The following is a 20,297-nucleotide window of genomic DNA, read 5'->3' as shown; positions in this document are numbered from 1 at the left end:
ATTGACTAAATTCTTTAATAAATTCAATACATTAAATCTCATTTGATTTTTGAGTTTATTTGTATAATAAAAAAATTTGTAAAAATATAATATATGGAAATAATAAATTAAATAAGTCATTTAAAATAAATTTTAGTCAATAACCCTTTAATATTATTCAATTTTATTACTTTTTAATGCTAATTAAATATGTTTTTAAATTTTAAAATTAATAAATTTTATATATGGTTTGGTTTGAAATTTATTAGCTTAATAAAAAAATTTAGAAAAAATACATGTAATTTAAATAAAATATTATATTTTGAAGATTTTTGGTATGACATGTTTAATTTTATTATTATTTTTTTATGTTTTCCTTTAATTTTTAAAAACATATGAAAGTAATTTTTATTTATTTTTTGAAAATTATTTTTTATTTGGTTTTAAAAAATTGGAAATAAATAACAATGGTTGAACGGTGTTATGAATTTTTAAAAACAATTTTCTATTTTTAAAATCGGAAACTATCTATTATTTCATTGCTTTTATTTTAAAAAAATAAAAAACGTCCTTTAGATTTTAGAAAATTATTTTGTACACAATAGCAAACAGATTCCAAAAGGCTCCATTTTAATAAAAATACGTAGACCGCATATAATATTTTTTATAGACTATACTTATAAGTCATTATAAACTATATAATACACATAAATTATTGTTAAAAATATTTTATCATTTTTGTCGTCAAAGGACAGTGAGCATCTTTAGAAGTGGCCCAATGGGGAGTGGAGTATTAGAATGGCGAGCTTGCGTATAACCACTATTACCTCGGAGTGGCGCGTGAGCTCGCTTCTCGCTCGCTTCCCTCCTTCCTTTTCTGCTCGTCGCTCCACTCCTCTCAGACCCTTTTCTGTCTCAGCGTAATCGCTTCTTCTCTCTCGCTCTTGTTCATTTTGCTTACTTCTGTGTTACTGATTTTTGAGGTGATTTATGGTGTACGCTAAAGTAATTAGTTGATGCGTGTTCTTACTTTGATATCTTCTTCGATGGTTTTTTTTTTTTTTGAATTTTTAGTTTTATGGATGATTTTTGTGTATGAATCACAGGTTATATCATGTCAGTTGTGTCTTTTCCCTTTTATTTTTTCTTTTCTTTTCCTTTTTGCATTTGGTTTTTTCTATTTCGATTATTTTTCCTTTTTATGAATCCCTGGAATCGGGTTATTAGTATAATTTTCTAAGAGGGATTGTCTTTGTTTAGATAATTGAAAGGAGTATATGCTTGTTTGTCGTTTTTAATTTTCTGGGTATATGAGTTCTCTCTATAAATTTTATTTATTTATTTATTTATTTTTTAAGTAGAAGGGAATCAATAAATTGGGCATGCTGAGTTTGTAGGGAAATCTGCCTGGCCAAAATGAGACAAAATTGATTCAGAAAATCACCAAAAAATGTGGGGGATTTTCAAAACCTCCCCATTTTTTTGCCGCTAAAGGGATTGCAGCTGGCCAATAGCTGCTGCTGTAGTTGAAGTAGGCTGGCCAATATGGATATGCAAACACAGATTACATATATGAATTGTTAAGATGCTATTTTAATCTCTTCATTTGATTTTTCTTTTTTTCCTCACGACAGTTTTAAGGGGGCCAAGATATGGAGTTGTTCATATATTTACAATGCAATGTAAACTATATAGGAGAATACAAGTTCTTTTGGGTTTTTTTTCTTTGTTTTTGTTTTTGTTTTTTCCCTTTGGTGTGGGAGGGATATTGGAAATTGTCAGTACCTTTGTTATTCCCCATTATTGAAACTGGTGCCTCAAGTGTTGAGTTGCCAAAACTTTCTTGTGTTTCACATTGGATCTCATATAGATGGATGATTTCTTGCCTGATTGAGAAGCTTGTCCATTTCTAAAATATGGTTTATTAATCTTTTAATTTCACATTGAACTTGCAGTAGAAGCTTGTCAACCTCGTTGGTCATGGCTAGTTGTGGATCCAGCTCTATGAAGGAAGTGCCCCTGGGTATAGATCCAGCAATGGAGGAAACATATGCTTCACAGTCTAAGTTACTCAAAGAGTTCACTAGCATTGCCAGCATTGACAAGGCATGGACTTTCAAGCGTGACAGTGGTATAGCTTCTTGTGCTTTTGCATTTCTTCTTCAATGTGCAGCAGAAGATTGTGCTCAGCATTATTATTATTATTATTATTGTTGTTGTTGTTGTTATTTGTATTTGTTTCCTCTTTTTTTTTTCTCAAGCTGATACCTATAGCTGACTATTGCACTGGTGCATAATAATTTTGCAGGAGGAAAAGGCTCCCAGGCAATGTTTTCAATTAGCCAAACAAATCTACTGGCCAACAAGAGGAGGAAACAAATTTTATCCGCTCATATCTCAAAAGAAAGTGACCATTCTGTAAACTTTCAATGGGCTCCATTTCCTATTGAGATGATGGGCGTGTCTACAATGGTTCCATCACCTTCAGGTTCAAAGCTTCTTGTAGTTCGAAATCCTGAAAATGAGTCTCCCACTCAATTTGAAATCTGGGGCCCATCTCAGTTAGAAAAGGAGTTCAATGTCCCTCAATCTGTTCATGGTTCAGTATATACTGATGGATGGTAATTTATCAATCTAATTTTCATAATGTTAGCAAATGGACTGTGCTTTAATGTTAGCACAGCTCTCTTTCTCTCTCTGTCTCTGTCTCTCTCTGTTGTTGTTGTTGAGACTTTCATATGTATTGTTTTTTTCTGTGGCTTCCCAAGAAGTTTGTATATTTGGTGATATTACTGGTTGTTCTAAAAAATTGCAGTGTTTTCCACATTGTCATAGTTAACATAGAAGTTCTTCATTGATGGCTCACAGGTTTGAGGGAATTTCTTGGAACTCTGATGAAACTCTAATTGCTTATGTTGCTGAAGAGCCATCTCCCTCCAAGCCCACATTTGGTGGTTCAGGCTATAAGAAAGGAGATTCTGCAGACAAGGAGTCTGGCAGCTGGAAAGGTCTAGGAGAATGGGAGGAGCATTGGGGGGAAACTTATGCTGGGAAAAGGCAGCCTGCACTTTTTGTCATCAATATTGAGAGGTCCAAATATACTAGTTTCTGCTCATGATAATGCTATGATAGGACAGAGAGGCTTAGGTTCTGGATTAGATGTTTAATATTAACTTGTGATATACAGTGGCGAGGTGCATGCTGTTGAAGGAATTAGCAAATCCTTGAGTATAGGACAAGTTATATGGGCTCCATTGGCTGAAGGCTTCTCTCAATATTTGGTTTTTGTTGGGTGGTCATCAGAGACAAGGAAGCTTGGCATTAAGTATTGCTACAATCGCCCCTGTGCCTTGTATGCAGTCAGGGCTCCATTTTGTGAATCAAAAGCCAACGAACTTCAGTCCAAGTGGGTTACTTGCTTTGATTGATATGCTATGATTTATCTATCTTTCTACTCATCAACACTCATTGTGTGTTGAAGACTATGCAAACAAACTTCAACTTTGATGTAATTTTTACTTTCTTAATACATTCCAGGAGCAATGTAAATGAAGATTCAACTGTGGTTAATCTAACTCAAAGCATTAGTAGTGCTTTCTTTCCAAGGTTCAGGTGTGTTTACCACCATCTCAGATAATTGTTTTTCAACTTTCTTCATTGAGATCTATAAATACCATTTTTTTTCCCAGTTATTTAGCATGCAATATCTTTTCATAGAGTGCATTCTTGATGTTGCAATAAATATGGTGCTACTTTCATAAAATATTCCTATGTGAAAATGCATGTCTTAGAAGGCCAGCCAAGGACAGGCCTGAAAGATTACCTTGTTTACTTCCATTTTCATTCTTTAATGTATACTGTTGAGTTTAATATATTAAGTAATTACAAATTTTAATGGACAATTTATTTTTTGAAATGACATCTTCCATTTTCATTCTTTAATGTAGTATACTGTTGAGTTTAATATATTAAGTAATTACAAATTTTAATGGACAATTTATTTTTTGAAATGACATCTTCAATTTCCTTCCATTTAATTCTGTTATGGGTAATAGCTACTGTACCCTTGTTTGTTGCTGTGGAGAGGCAAATTCCATTAGTATTCCATATAGAGGATTTTAGGTCTTTGTCTAAGATTTCACAGATTTGTTAGTCTTTCTGTATCTTTTTTTTTTTTTTTTTCTAATGTTTGTTTCCTGTTGTCCATACAGAAAGTCCTCCGTTCTACATTTGATGGTTTACACTTTATGCTTATGATAATTGAGAAATTTCCAATAAAACATCTAAAGATCCATGTTTTTCACTATTCTTCAACAATTTATTATACTAGTGTTTCTTTGAGAGCCAAAGAGATTATAGGTTACTTTATTAGTTGTTGAAATTACTCTACCAATATTAATTTGAGATACAGCTATGGATCTTATGTTTATTTATGAATTGTTTGATTTCCAGCCCAGATGGAAAGTTTCTTGTGTTTTTATCTGCAAAAAGTTCTGTGGATTCTGGGGCACATTCTGCAACTGATTCACTTCACAGAATTGCTTGGCCAACTGATGGGAAACCATGCCCATCTGCAAACATTGTTGATGTGGTGAGCTTTTCAGTTTATATCTGTTAAATTTAACATAACTTCTGAGGTGTGGTTCACACAGTTAGTCAATCTGTGTAATTCTTAGTTTTTTGTCCTCACATATCCTATAACCACCCTAATGTTTTTTAAATATATTAATTTCATAAAAGATTGTTTAGGGAATAGAAAGAAATATGCAGCATGTTGAATGAGTCTTATACTCTATATTGTATTCAGTTGCACTTGTCATTGCCTCATTCTGTTTCACATTTTTAGATTCCTGTTATGATGTGTGCTGAGGATGGTTACTTCCCTGGGCTGTATTGTTCAAGCATCCTTAGTAACCCATGGCTTTCTGATGGATGCACTATGATTTTGTCTTCTGCCTGGCATAGCACTCAAGTAATTCTTTCTGTGGATGTGTTGAGGTAACTAACTATAGCTGTGCATTTCTTTTCATGGATATGTGTTATGTTCTTGTTTGAATAATTAATCCTCCCTGATATGCTTATCTGTTTACAGTGGGAATGTGTCACATGTCAGCCCTAATGACTCAGGATTTTCATGGAATGTTCTTACATTGGATGGGGATAATATTGTTGCAGGTAAACATTAAATTATGATCCTTATTAATAGCATTGTATATCAAAAACAAAATTTGATATCAAATTTCTAGTTTCTGTTTCCTATTCATAGTATGTAGCAGTCCAATAGACATTCCTGAAATGAAGTATGGTTGGCTTGCTGAGAAGACAACTGCGAGTGATTCATGGAGTTGGCTAGATGTTTCAAATCCCATACCCAGATGCTCTGAGAAGGTTTATAATATTTTATTTTGTGCTCTATGGAAATGTATTGATTCTCTTTGATACTTAACATTTTAAACTATGAACTGAGTCTCCTCCTATCAAAAAACTATGAACTGAGTCTCTTGCAATGATGTGCTACAGATTAGATCCCTGCTCTCATCTCTTCAATTCAGCATAATGAAGATTCCAGTCAAGGATGTTTCTGATTGCCTCACAAAAGGTATTATATGGCCTTGAGTTTTCATGTCAAAATCATGTCTCCCATATTAATGCAATTGTTTTGAGTTTATGTCAGACAAGAAGTTCTAGAGTTTGTGCAGTGTACCTGCCTATATAGTTTAAATCTTTTACATTTATCATCTTGTGATATGGAACTTCTTTGTAGTTATTTTGTAGGAAAAGCAAGGATATCATTTGCTTCTCTTTGTCTGTCCTTTATTTATTTTCCAAATAGACCCCATGGTTTGTCTTCCTCTTTACTCCTGCCTTCCCTTGGATGCTGCTGCACCAACTCATTGCCCTGAATTTTCAGCTCTCTCACTTCTCAAGTTTCTCACTAGTTCTCTTCCCTAAAACATGGATTGACTTAATGTTTTTATAATGATATATTTCCAGTCTCCACTAGTTCCTTTGTTCAACCTTTCTCAATTTCTTACACCTATCTTTCTCCCTCAATTTACTTCAGTTTCTCTTATTACAGCTTTCTTGTAGATCACATCTGAAATTTTTAATCTTCTGATCTTCACAACCAGGTTGCAAATTGGCCTTCTCTGGACCTAGGTCATTCAATCCAGCCTCAACAGTGTGTATGTTGTGCTGTTTTTGTAAAATATAATCCAGGAGATTAATTAGCTCAAGCCATAAGAATTTGATTTTAACTATGGGATTTGAGGTTCCACTCCTTGCCTTAGCAAATATCTCATAGTTCTTTAAACTAGAATTTACGTTGGGCTCTATTATGGAGAAAATCAATAATGACAGTGTCTCATGCAAAGAGACATGGGCTCATCCTGTTAACCAAGAGATTGAAGGATTTCGTTGCTAACAGAAGTATTGTTATTATTATTTCTTTGGGTAATTTCCTTTCTTTGAACTGAGAACTGCTATGACATTTTAATCAACAAAACATGATGGAGAAAATCAATAATGACAGTGTCTCATGCAAAGAGACATGGCCTCATCCTGTTAACCGAGAGATTGAAGGATTTCGTTGCTAACAGAAATATTGTTATTATTATTTCTTTGGGTAATTTCCCTTCTTTGAACTGAGAACTGCTATGACATTTTAATCGACAAAACATGATGGAGAAAATCAATAATGACAGTGTCTCATGCAAAGAGACATGGGCTCATCCTGTTAATTGAGGGATTGAAGCATTTCGTTGCTAGCAGAAATAACTTGAACAGTTAAATTGATCGATGAAAAATAAAACTGATTTTTCTAATTATGAATTCAAGTGGATTGTCATAGGCAGCTATCCTCCTTTTTATGGGCATGGGAACAAATCAACAATGTGATGGATCATTTCTTTTAGAAAGAAAGAAAAATTACTTCATTGTTCTTTTTTCCTTTTGTTACCAGAAATATAAAATCTTAGTAATTATGCTGTCTGTTACACTGCATTGACTTCAGTGATCCACATGTGTTAAATTCATTTCAGGTTCCTGCAAACCTTTTGAAGCTATATTTGTATCTTCCAACAAGAAGAATGATACATGTGATCCACTAATTGTGGTCCTTCATGGGGGACCGCATTCTGTCTCATCGTCAAGCTTTTCAAAGAATTTGGCATTTCTCTCTTCACTAGGTTACAGCTTACTAATCGTAAATTACAGGTAAGTGATACTTTTCCTCTTTTTATTTTTTTCAATATTAATAGATGTTGCTTTTAGTTGTTGAATATTCCAATTTTTCTCATTTGATACTATGTAACTCATGGGAGGCTCTCGCCCCCTCTCTCCCTTTCTCTCTTTCTTTCATTTAAAGATGAGTTGGTGGCCAAATAGATTGCATTAATGGACTTCTATTTCCTTCCCTCCCCCTTACTCCCACTGGCATCTGCCTGCTTCTCCTGAAGAGGAGGTTCCTTGGTGTTTTTTGTTGTTATTCTTCATTGACATGATGTTGTTTGATGCTAAGGGGAGTGGCTTGGTGATCTCTTGTAACCCAATGCAAACATCATGTTTTTTTATTTGGTTGTTTTAGTATTAGAAACTTGGACAAGCTTTTTTTCTCTATCAGTTTATTCAGTGGTCAAGGACTGAGCTTGGTAACTTCTTTTCAGAGGTTCATTGGGATTTGGTGAGGAAGCATTGCAATCTCTTCCAGGGAAAATTGGGTCCCAGGTTCCGTTTCTTATTATGATGTATTTATTCATGCTTTGATATTTTACTAGTTCAACTAATGATTAGATTTTCTTCATGCTAACTTAACAAAATAATTTTGGAGTAGCATGCAGACCCTAATATCTAATGCTTACTATGTGCAGGACGTCAATGATGTTCTAACAGCAATAGATCATGTCATTGACATGGGGCTTTGTGATCCATCTAAAATAGCTGTAGTTGGTGGTTCCCATGGTGGCTTTCTAACAAGCCACTTGATTGGTCAGGTGCAGTTGCTTTGTGAAAGTGTGACTTTTGGAGTTCGATCTTTTGGCATTATGCCCACATTTTTTTGCTGAACTTTCTTCCTCTATCTCTTGTTTCTTTAATTTCTTATGTTTTGGAATCTAGCTTTGATGATTGAAGATATTATCATCAGTTGAAGGGCGCTCCATAGATATATTCTGTCACAAATTGGCCAATTAATAAAACCATGAATGGAATTTGGAATAAATGCTAACATGTAGTTAACAAGTGGTGGCTTTGCCAACCTGCATTTACTTGATATGTTTTTTTTTTCCATTTATCTACCTTGCATACACTTGTGAGATGGGATTTCTGGATTTTCATCCTTCCATGTATATTTGTTTTCTGAAGTGACCAAGAAGTCACTTCGATTGATCTTGTCTTTCAACATGCTGCAGGCACCAGATAAGTTTGCAGTAGCTGCTGTGAGGAATCCTGTTTGTAACCTGGCCCTGATGGTGGGTACAACTGATATACCTGATTGGTGCTTTGTGGAGGCATATGGAAGTCAAGGAAAAAATAGCTTTACTGAAGCACCTTCAGCTGAACAACTGACTCTTCTTCACAGCAAATCTCCTGTATCACACATCCACAAGGTATGCTGATTGAAGACTATTTTTTCCTTTATTACATTTGGTTGCTGCTCAAAGGTTTCTGATAAAAGCATTTTACAACGGAAATGTGATTGTAAACTAGGATCCAGAGCCAAACTATAACTGCTAGGTGCAAAAATGCATCCCATGGGTATATTCATTGCCATATTGATCAATATGAGGGTTTTCCATCCATTTAGCAACTGCAAACACTCTCATGGTTAATGTTTTAAAAGGCTGAGCAAGGCTTTGAGGCATTTTGACCAAATGAGGTGAGGGGTAAACCTCGAGATGGAATAAGGCATAAGCCTCAAACAAATAAATAAATAAATAAGAAGAAAAAAGAAAAGAAAAATCTCAAAAAGAAAAAAAAGGAGAAAATACTATTAAAATAGATAATCAAATTGGTAAGGGAAGCTGACACTTTCAAATGAATCAAATGAAAATTAAATAATAAGAAAACCATAGAATTTGTAATAGCTGAATTAATTGTTTGTCATTATCAATAATTTCTAATTGAATTCCCTTTTATCTTCTTCAAAATCCAACTCTCTTATGACTTCATCACAATAATATTCAACACTACCATCACTATTGCTTGTAGGATTCTCTAAGGAATGATAATCATATTCTATTACTCTTATCACCATAGTATTTTAAAAGGCTACTGAGACTCAAGCAAGGCTCTACAAATTTCCCTTAAGGTTATAGCCTCAGTGTAAGGTAATTGAGGCTTAAGCCTCGCCTTCTTGAGGCTATAGCCTTGAGGCTATTCTGACTTAAGCCTGAAATATTCAAAGGGTTTTAATGGGTTTATTGCCTTTATGAGCCTTTTGTATATTTTTTATAAGAAGTTTAGTCCCAATATTGAATTGCCTTAGTAATTTGTGGTTTTGTGGGCTTTGATATGATTTATAAGTTCTATCTTGGGTCCAAGACTAGGATTGAATCTTTTACAAAGTAAGGGCTTTGTTGGCTATCAATTAACCCTTCAAGTGGAGAGGGAAAAAAGATATTAAGAGGAAGAAATAAATGAGTTGTTGGTCATCATAGTGGTTGAGCTCATATATTACCTTGTTATAGATAGATAAAGGAAAAGGACCCTTGCAATTGATGGATGAAGAAGAAAAATGAGTGGATATTAACATTGATGGGGAGGATAATAGAGCAATTGAATATGATTATAATTCCTTAGAGGATTCTATTAGTGATAATGATGGTAGTGCTGAAAGATTATTTGATGAAACCATAGAGAGAGTTTGATTTTGTAAGAGATGACTAAATTAGGAACTATTGATTTTAACAAACAATTAATTTGATTATTATGAATTTTATGGTTTTTTATTATTAAATTTTCATGTGACTTTATTAATAACTTTTCCATTTTTTGAGAGTTTTTCTTTTCTTTTTCACTATTTATTTGTTGTTTAAATTGAGACTTACACCTTTTTCTACCTTGAGGCTTACTTCTCACCTCATTTGAGCAAAATGCCTCAAAATCATCTTTAGCCTTATAAAATATTGTATGATTCTCTTCATTAATGTCAACGTCTACCTATTTTCTTCTTCATTCATCAAGTGTTGTGCTCTTTTTCTTTTATTTATCAATAATAAGATAATGATTATATATGAACTGAACTAGTACAATGGTCAACAAATCCTTCCTTTGTTCTTCTCAATCTCTTTTTTCCCCTCCATTTGAAAGACCAGCTGGAAGTCAATTAAGCCCTTAATTTGGAAAAGTTTTAAATCCTAGCCTTAGACCTAATACAAAACTACTAAAATTTATACCAAGACCCCATAAAAGCACAAAACACATTAAGATCATTGAATATTGAATCTTGAACCTCTTATAAAATATATTTGTTGAAAGCCCGTAAAGGCCCTAAAACCTATAAAACCCATTGAGTATTTGAGGTTTAAGCCTCAATAGCCTCGAGGCTATAGGTTCAAGGTTGTAAGTTAGCCTCAATATAGTGAGACTTAAGCCTTGACTACACCATACTGAAGCCATCTTGGGGCAAGGCTTAAGGCATAAGCCTCAATAGCCTTTTGAAACACTGTTCATGGTTCACATAACAACTGCACCTGGCCTGCAATGGCATTGGCTTAGGCAAGTGGCATTGATGTGAGGCTGGGCTCCTGGTTCAGGCATGGTGAATGGAGCTAATAATAACCAACAAAAGAAAAAACTTCTGAAGTTCTTGCATACATAACATAGTTCAAATTTTTGGTTAGCCTACAAAATAGGGGTCAGGGTGAAGCACAAGCCATGCTTCACAGATCCAAGCTTGCTGTAACATTAGCCCTATAATCTTCAACTATGGAGCCCAGCATAAGCTGCTAGCTTCCATTGCAAAGACCAAGTTACAACATCATCTGTTGGTATGAGCTGGTGCTTGAAATTAGATTGATGCTACTAAAGTCCATGTACTAATGACTTTGCAGGTTAAAACGCCCACCCTTTTTCTTTTAGGTGCTCAGGATCTCCGTGTTCCAGTTTCTAATGGATTGCACGTAAGAATTTTCTTTTATCCTTCTGTATCTGAACTGTGACAAACATTTTCTCTTCATTTAGTGCCAAGGTTTTCGCTCATGGATGGTTACATTACTTGTACTGGTTTGAAATTTGTAGTATGCAAGGGAATTAAAAGAAAAGGGAGTTGAGGTCAAAGTGATAATATTCCCCAATGATGTTCATGCGATTGAACGGTATGATGCTTTCATCCATATTTTTCGAATTCAATCGCCATGACTTACTTTGTGTTGAAGTCTGATGGCATGTTTTTTTCTTCGCAGACCACAGTCAGACTTTGAAAGCTTTCTTAATATCGGAGTATGGTTCAAGAAGTATTGTGAATGAGCCAGCTTTTCTCCCAATGCCCTACTCAGAAGGCAAATACTTCAAACTACAACACCCACCTTGAATCAGCTTAATCATCTAAATTTTCTCCTCCATCTTATTGAAGTAGTTTGGCTATGCCCTTTGTAAACCCTCATTCAATGATAATAACGTTATCGACTTGAGTCACAGGGGTTTCATTAATCAGTGATTGTTTTGATGGAAACAGATGAGAAAATTACATGCAACTTGTACTTGTGTTTAAGTTGAAAGAAATTTACACTTGATTCTCAAATATCAGCAGTAAGAGATTTTTATTAGGGAAGTGCAACATAGAACTTCATGAGTGTGATAGACCAAAGAAAACCTCTCAGGAAATCTTTACATATGTTTGGTTCTTAAAAATTCGATGGAAAGAAAATAAAGGATTTACATGTTATTTTAAACTCATGTTGCTTTTAAAAGTTTTCCTTTTGGAGTGGTAGGTTATGGAGAATTAGGATCTATATGATAACTGCTGAAAATAATTCTGAAAAATAATTTTTAAAAATTATTCTTTGATTTTTATAGAACAAAAATCTATTTGAAAATCTAAAATGTTTTTAATCTATTTTTAGTATTTTTAAAAATAATTTTTATATCTAATATTTTATTTTTAATCATTCTATATGTTCATATAATTATTTCTTAAAATAACCTTTAGAAAATAAGTGAAGATAATGATTTTTAAATCCTATTTAAAAAAAATTGAGGTATTAAAACATTTTACTACCTTCAATTTTAATTTTTTTTAAAGAAATTTTTAAGGATTATACTATATTTATTTATTTATTTATGAATTTTTACATTTTATATAGAAATTACATTCTCTTTTTAAAAGCAAAAATAGGAAGTATGCATCCAAATGAGAAGTAAACTTTTTCTTATATTTCAATTTTAAAATTTTTTTTTTTATAAAATCATTATCTTAATTTGATTCTCATTTTAAAATATTTATAATAATTTTTAATGCTTAATTTATTTATTTTTATTAATTTTAGTTTAACTTTATTTTTGGTATAAATTTTGGTTTTCACAATTTCTACATTAATACATGTTTTTTAGTTAATTTTCTAATAGACTTTTTTTCACTTTAATATTTTTTGAATATTTTTATTTTATAAAATAGTAATTATGCTACTATCAAAACATCCTATTTCTAAACTCTAATTAAGCTCTTTAGGTATATTGAATGAGAAAAAAAAATTAGAAAGATATAGGATTCCAAGTAAGTGGATTTTGAAAAAATAATAATAATAATAATTTTAAAAATATTTTTAAAATACGATACTTTTGAAACTTCTTTCAAACCTTGGACATACTTTTAAGGAATCTAATTAAAAGTTATTTTTGAAAAGACAATTTTCAATCAATGTGATCAGAAGTATGTAAATTCGAAAATAATTTTAAAAATGTCATTTTTAATAAATATTATTTTAAAATTACCATATTTTTCAAGTAGCCTAAAACATATTCAATTTAAAGTATTATAACTTGAAAAAAATTAAATAAAAAAACTTTAAAATGGTCTTTTTATTAGAGAAATATCATGAGAAAAAAAATTGCTTTTAGAAAAAATAAAAATAAATTTTATTATTGAATTTCAGGCTTAACTTTTTTTCAATAGTACCTTTCCTAATTAGAAAAAACATAGAAAAAAAAATCTAATATAAAAAATATCCAAGAAAAAAAAAAGCAGATATCCATGGAGGATGGGGTTTATTTTATTTTTTCAATTTTATTTTATTTTCATATTTTACTATTTAATAGATTTGGAATAGAAACTATTTTTTTTTTCATATTTCTAATTTATTTTTATTTCATATTTTATTATTTACAAAATGATTAATTTTAAACAAAAAAACCAAAAATTTGTATTTATTTTTATATTCACATTTTATTTTATTTTTATATTTTAATTTTATAATATGAATCTTATTTTTCTTTTACTCTTATACTTAAAAAAGTTGTATTTTTTTAATCTTCTTGATGCCATTTAATTTGAATTTAACAAGCGATTATTAATATTTATATAAAATAAATAAAATGAATATAAAAATATTAATTTATAAGAAATATTAATTTAAAATTTTATATAAATTTTCTTAATTATCAAAATTTATTTTAATAAAAAATTTTAAGTATGTATTTAGTACATAAATATTAATAGAAAATTTTGTGAAAATCATCTGTGCAACATCAAAACAAACGAAACGATGTCGTTTCATTTGGCGGACAAAAAGGATATTTCAATGGGAAATGGAAAGTCCTAGGTTCCTAACAAAGTTGCAGGCGGAAAGGATTTCGTATGAAAAATTTCCCAGAAACCTGCCAACATCAGAAATATATTTGATTTTCCATATCTATTGTTGCTATTGAGTTATATACCGAATTTGGGTCCTGTTGTTCATCTCTCTTCATTTCAAGTAACTCTGGGTTCTCAAAATCTTGGCCTTGTGTTGTATTCAAATTCCGCATAAACTCTTTCCATTTTGGATTTGTGATTTTAACATACAGCGCTTTCTCGGCTTTCTGATAAATCGATACCCATCTTCTAAGGAATCAATGCGCACCCATTTGTGAAAAAAAGAAGGAAAATGTTTGTGAAGCTTCACTGTCTGGATACCAACTGTTTCCAGGTGTTGTCCGCTAGGGGCTCACCAAACATAGGAGATTCCGCGTCCTCGTCGGACAAGGTTGAATTCATCAAGAAACGTAGAGTACAGAAAGTGCCTGAGAGTCCCAATGGAGGGGTCAAGAGATTTAGTAGAGTTTGTAGACAAACCCATCATGATAGGAGAAGTGGTGCATCCCAGAAACCAGGGTTGAACCAACATGGTTTCGTGAAGGATCCTGAGAGAAAGCAGAGAAGGCACAGTGGGGGTGATGGTAGAACCATAAATAAGAGGGGTGGTGTGGTAGGATTCCGATCGGGGGATGCAAATGATTTGGTGGAGAAGGTGAGCACCAACTGTTCGACAAAATGGCTCTCTTATGGAGGATGCATTCCATCGATTTTGCGAGCGTTGGAAACAGTAAAGGATTTGGATGAGGCTTTAAGTCCTTGGGAAGAGAGCCTTAGTAACAAGGAAAGAAGCATAATTTTGAAGGAGCAGTCCTGTTGGGAAAGGGCTTTGGAGATTTTTGAGTGGTTGAAGAAAAAGGGTTGTTACGAATTGAATGTGATTCATTATAACATCATGCTCAGGATTCTTGGGAAAGCACGGAAGTGGCACCATGTTGAGAGTCTGTGGGATGAGATGATGAGCAGAGGGATTACACCGGTTAATTCCACTTATGGTACCTTAATTGATGTTTATAGCAAAGGTGGCCTTACGGAAGAAGCGCTTCATTGGTTGGATAGGATGAACAAACAAGGGATGGAACCTGATGAAGTAACTATGGGGGTTGTTGTTCAAACATACAAGAAGGCTGGAGAGTTTAAAAAAGCAGAGCAATTCTTCAAGAACTGGTCATTGGGTAAAACTTTGAAGGATGAGGGCAAAACTAGTGAACCAACTGCTACTAGTGCTGTAGAAAGTGCTTCTCAACCTCATGTTTGTTTAAGCTCGTACACTTATAATACCCTGATTGATACATATGGCAAGGCTGGCCAGCTTCGAGAAGCATCTGACACTTTTGCCTGGATGCTTAGAGAAGGGATTATCCCAAACACAGTGACATTCAATACAATGATTCACATTTGTGGCAATCATGGCCAGCTAGAAGAAGCGGCTTCGTTGATGCAGAAAATGGAAGAACTCCGATGCCCTCCTGACACAAGAACATATAATATTCTCATCTCCCTTCATGCCAAGCACAATAATATTGACAGGGCAGCAAGCTACTTTAAGAAGATGAAGGAGGCTCGCCTTGAGCCAGACCTTGTGAGTTACCGCACCCTCTTGTATGCATTCTCAATAAGGCATTTAGTTGGTGAAGCTGAAATCCTTGTCTCAGAGATGGATGAAAGGGGTCTTGAGATTGATGAATTCACCCAATCGGCTCTGACTAGAATGTACATAGAAGCAGGGATGCTCAAGAAATCTTGGTTGTGGTTTAGGAGGTTTCATCTTGAAGGGAATATGAGTTCTGAGTGCTATTCTGCCAATATTGATGCATATGGGGAGCGTGGCCATATTTTGGAAGCTGAGAAAGCTTTTCTTTGCTGCAAAGAGAGTAGAAAACTGAGTGTCCTTGAGTTCAATGTGATGATCAAAGCTTACGGGATCAGCAACAGATATGAGAAGGCATGTCAGTTGATTGATAGTATGGAGAATCATGGTGTACTGCCAGACAAATTTAGCTATAATTCTCTAATACAAATATTAGCCAGTGCTGACCTCCCACACAAAGCAAAGTTCTATTTAATGAAGATGCAGGAGACACAACTGGTAAGTGATTGCATACCATATTGTGCTGTGATCTCAAGCTTTATTAAATTAGGTCAACTGGAAATGGCAGAAGGACTATTCAAGGAGATGATTGGATATAATGTGCAGCCTGATGTTGTCGTTTATGGCATTTTAATAAATGCTTTTGCTGATGTTGGGAATGTCAGAGAAGCTGTGAATTATGTTAATGCACTGAGAAATGCAGGTTTACCCATGAATGCTGTTATATATAACTCCTTGATCAAGCTTTATACCAAAGTTGGTTACTTAGAAGAAGCACAGGAAGCATACAAAATGCTTCAAGCATCAGAAGTGGGTCCAGATGTGTATTCTTCAAATTGTATGATTGACCTCTACAGCGAGAGGTCCATGGTTAAACAAGCAGAAGAAATTTTTGAAAGCTTGAAGAGAAAAGGGGATGCCAATGAGTTTTCATTTGCAATGATGTTGTGTATGTACAAGAGAATTGGGAAGTTAAAGGAAGCCTTTCAGATTGTACAAAAGATGAGAGAACTGGGACTTGTAACAGATTTGTTGAGTTATAATAATGTGCTTGGGTTCTATGCAATGGACGGGAGATTTAAGGATGCAGTGGGAACTTTTAAGGAGATGATAGAAGCTGCCATTCAACCGGATGATTGTACATTCAAATCACTGGGAGTTGTGCTAGTGAAATGTGGAATTCCAAAGCAGGCTGTTGGCAAACTGGAAATGACTAGGAAGAAGGATCCTCAGAGTGGCCTGCAGGCATGGGCATCAATCCTCTTTTCTGTGGTTGAGGTGGATGACACTGATGCTCAGATATCCTGCTCGGCTACCAGCTTTTCAAGTACAGTTTGTGTTAGCTAAATGTTGCAGTATATAGTTGGAACAATGAAGTTCAAACAGTGATCTGATAGATGCATCTTGTTGGAAAATTTCACATGTCAAAAGCTGGAAGTCTCTTTTGAGTTGGCAAGGATTCCTCTTACACACAGTTGTGGTGAAACTAACCTCATATCCCTTTGAGGTGGTCCAAGGATTAGAGGAAGACTAAAAGGAAGAGATGAGCAAAGATCAATTGACCTATAGTCTAATTGAGAACTGCGCAAGGTAGAATTAAATGGCGCAGAAAAGGCTTTTGGGTACCCAATGCCTTGTAGTTGGGATAAGGCTTTGTTGAATCAATTTGAAATGGGCATTATGTAAATCTACTAGTTTGTGAACTGGAAATGGTATAACTGAGGATGCTGATTCTGTCTCTTAACATAATGCTGCAGTTTTCTCTTAAATTATTTGATAAGTGTTTGTCTGTGAGGTCGCAACATCATCTGGGTAACATGGGTAACATGAGGCTGTTATTTTATGAATTAAGGCATACTGAGGACAATATGTGGGAGGGACAGATACTTTGACAACATAATTTGTGGTGGCATTAGCCTTGCATGTGTTTTTGTCCTTTGAGTGAATGTTAAAACCTCCCATGTCTTATTGTCTTTTGGGTGAATGTTAAAAGTTAAAACCTCCCATAGGTGAGAATATCACTGACCTTGTGTGAAGTCTGATGGGTTTTCTCTTAACATTTGTAGAATTGAGCAGGGACTTGGATCTTGATGTTGGGAATATATATCACTGAGCTTTAATGGGGTCTGAAGTAATGTTCCCCAATTTAACATCGATAGAATTTATTAGGGACCTTCCTTGTAGATCTTGCGCTAGAATGATTGAGTCTATCAGAAGGAGCAGGCCACACCCTTGGTCAGGGATACCAACTTGCTCCCCAACTTGCTCAAAAGAAGACGAGGAAAAAAGATAAAAAGCCAAGCAACTTCAAACTGCCTCCACCCTGCTCTCTCTCATATAGCAGCAGTGTCCAACAACACCCCACTCCAAGCTGCTCACTGCTTCTTTGCCCATGACACCAACTTCCTAAAATCCTGTTGCATGGCTCTTTACAATAGGGACCTGCTGTAAAACTGTCAAGGTATGGTATCTCTATTTTTCAGCCGAGATTTCAATCATTGAATTCATATTGATTACATATAAAAAGCAAATAAATGAACCAAATTAATGATCTCAATAGGTGGCGAAGGTGATAACATATAAGAAGAGGGCATGTAGACGGGCTTAGGGTTTCACTTAACTATCTGTCCCCAATTATGTAGATATTATCTGTTTCAAGTGCAAAGAGCCCTTATATAACTTTTGAACTCATTTGTGTTCGTATCATCGGTTTCAAGTCCAAAGAGCCCTTTTTAATGTTGGATATCACACTCGCTATAGCATCATATGATATAGACTCATAGACTTAGTAGAAGGCCCATTCCATGAATCCCTTTTCTATTTCTTTTTCAACAACCCCAGGAAGCAACTTGTGGAAGGAAAATACATCTTTTCAACTATCGCAATTGCCATAATTTTTTATTAAACATCTGACCTACCAAAGGGTGACGTGGTGGATGTCAATTCTTTGTCCGTCCAAGGGAACATTGAAATTTGGTGATTTTAGAAAAAATAGGTTACAGATGTGGGTGAGCCTGATAAGCGGTAAGTTCATTTTTGCCATATATATTATATTTATTAAATTAGGAGAATACACAACCAACTGGGATAGAAGAAAAAGGAGAAAAGCAAAATCCTTCCATTTTTTTTTTTTTTACAGAATCTGTTCCAAGTTTCATCTGCAGGAATATGGCTAAATAACCAATCTGATGACCAAACAAGATGCTTGTAACCCACCCTCGGAGAACCACTGTTAAATTCACCACCGGACACTGAATTTCATCCAGCAATGCTCCCCATATGCTATTTGCCGTGAAGAACTACTCCCCTTCAACCAATTCTGCATTAATTTCTAAATCCCCAATTAACTACCTTCTAAACAACGCTTCAACTCCTCTACATCCCGCTGTTCTGCCATGAAACAACTGTATCTGCAAGCCTAGCTTTCACAACTCCCCATCTGAACGCTGCTCCAACTCATCTACATCCCACTACCCTCCCATGAAACAACTATATCTTCAAGCCCAGCTTTCACAATTTCCCATTTCAACTCCTCAAATTCTCCTCCGTCTACCACCTGCACCTCCACTAGTAACAATGATGGAGCAACTTCTGAAACTTCGACCAACAGAACCACCCTTCCCGCCTCCCTCCTTATACTTCCAACCTTCCCTCTCTCAACACCGTATCCCAATTTCTCACCAACCTCTCTCATCTTCTCCACAGTTATCTCTGCTGATGCCCTCGACATGAACCTCTTCTCCCTCTTATTCGCTGCTGCTTCGAAGAAAAGCCCCGACAGGTCCAACCCAGACGACATCGATATTATGTCGAATGCATTCATGGTTAGCGGCGCTGAACCATATTCACAAACTTTCATTGATTCCATGTCTGAATCAAACGAACTCGCATGTTCAAGTTTTTTCGCCGGCGTAGATTTCTTGAACCAGGCAGATTCCATCAGCGCTTCGATGCTCATCCTTTTATTAGGATTCGGATCGAGCAACTGTGATATTACCGATCGCGCCGGCCTGGAGATCCAAGACGGAAACTGGTAATCCCGACGATGGATTTTCCGGTACATTGTCACGAGATTACTATCATCGAACGGGAGAAAGCCAGAAAGAAAGACGAAAAGTATGACTCCGCAAGACCACGCGTCCGCCTTTGCGCCGTCGTAGCCTTTCCGAGAAACGACCTCCGGCGCCGTGTACGCAGGCGTGCCACAAGCTGTGTGGAGCAGGCCGTTCTTAAGTTGATCCGGAAGCGCGGACAGCCCGAAGTCGGAGACCTTGAGGTTACCGTCCTGGTCCAGGAGAAGGTTCTGCGGCTTCATGTCGCGGTGAGCCACGCCGTTCTGGTGGCAGAACAAGAGAGCCGATACCAGTTGTTGGAAGTAACGGCGCGCCGCTGCCTCAGTGAGGCGCCCGCGGCGGGAGATTTTGGTGAAGAGTTCGCCTCCTTTGGCCAACTCAATAATCAAGTAAATCTTGGACTTAGTGGCCATGATCTCGTAGATTTTGAGGATGTTGGGATGCTGAAGGCTCCGCATGGCAGTCACTTCGCGAACGATCCGAGACTCCATGCCGGCCTCAACACTTCGTGCCTTGTCCATGATCTTCACGGCCACGGCAGTGCCGTCGGTGATGGAGTGGGCCTGGTACACCTTGGCGAAGCTGCCTCGGCCGAGAAGGCGGCCGAGTTTGTACTTGCCAAGGATAACCCCGGCAGGGGTAGGTTCCATGAAGGCAGGAGGAGAAAAGGCCGGCGGTAGCCGCAACCCTAACGGAGGCAGCGCTGCCCAGGCTCTTTCAGAGTGGAGCGTTTTGGTGTGCTTGGCTTTTAATTTTTATAGGAGAGATGGCCTTTCTTGCGTTTGTTTGGCCGTCGCTTTTCCAAGCTGTGGGGGCCTTGTGTTCTTTTTTATTTTCCAACACTGCCCTTTACCCCTAGTTTTAC

The 20,297-nt window shown here is 35.6% G+C and overlaps 3 protein-coding genes across 4 annotated transcripts; 2 read left to right on the top strand and 1 right to left on the bottom strand.

Moving 5' to 3' along the window:
- The first annotated feature begins 680 nt into the window (after nt 1-680).
- LOC100242540 (acylamino-acid-releasing enzyme) lies at nt 681-11,719 on the top strand. 2 transcript variants are annotated; one of them, XM_002283977.5, is made up of 18 exons: nt 681-899; nt 1,935-2,110; nt 2,288-2,600; nt 2,848-3,069; nt 3,167-3,385; nt 3,517-3,591; nt 4,432-4,570; nt 4,826-4,977; nt 5,072-5,154; nt 5,246-5,367; nt 5,500-5,578; nt 7,020-7,194; nt 7,644-7,704; nt 7,848-7,970; nt 8,388-8,585; nt 11,031-11,099; nt 11,218-11,294; nt 11,382-11,719. In XM_002283977.5, exons 1-18 carry the CDS (start codon nt 778-780, stop codon nt 11,443-11,445), a joined length of 2,469 nt encoding a protein of 822 aa, XP_002284013.2. In that variant the 5' UTR covers nt 681-777; the 3' UTR covers nt 11,446-11,719. The 2 variants fall into 2 exon arrangements, with proteins under 2 accessions (XP_002284013.2, XP_010649982.1); XM_010651680.2 differs by having other exon boundaries at nt 856-962.
- Nucleotides 11,720-13,715: 1,996 nt separating this feature from the next.
- Nucleotides 13,716-17,128, top strand: LOC100258082 (pentatricopeptide repeat-containing protein At3g23020). The gene has a single exon (XM_002279967.5). It carries the CDS (start codon nt 14,061-14,063, stop codon nt 16,704-16,706), a length of 2,646 nt encoding a protein of 881 aa, XP_002280003.2. The 5' UTR covers nt 13,716-14,060; the 3' UTR covers nt 16,707-17,128.
- Nucleotides 17,129-18,819: 1,691 nt separating this feature from the next.
- On the bottom strand, nt 18,820-20,082 carry CIPK20 (CBL-interacting protein kinase 20). Its single transcript, NM_001281112.1, has one exon. It carries the CDS (start codon nt 20,080-20,082, stop codon nt 18,820-18,822), a length of 1,263 nt encoding a protein of 420 aa, NP_001268041.1.
- Nucleotides 20,083-20,297: the final 215 nt, after the last annotated feature.

This window comes from Vitis vinifera, chromosome 5, assembly GCF_030704535.1.
Source record: "Vitis vinifera cultivar Pinot Noir 40024 chromosome 5, ASM3070453v1".
Taxonomy (NCBI): domain Eukaryota; kingdom Viridiplantae; phylum Streptophyta; class Magnoliopsida; order Vitales; family Vitaceae; genus Vitis; species Vitis vinifera.
The sequence above is the reverse complement of the archived record's forward strand: the minus strand, read 5'-3'. Positions and strand labels throughout refer to the sequence as shown.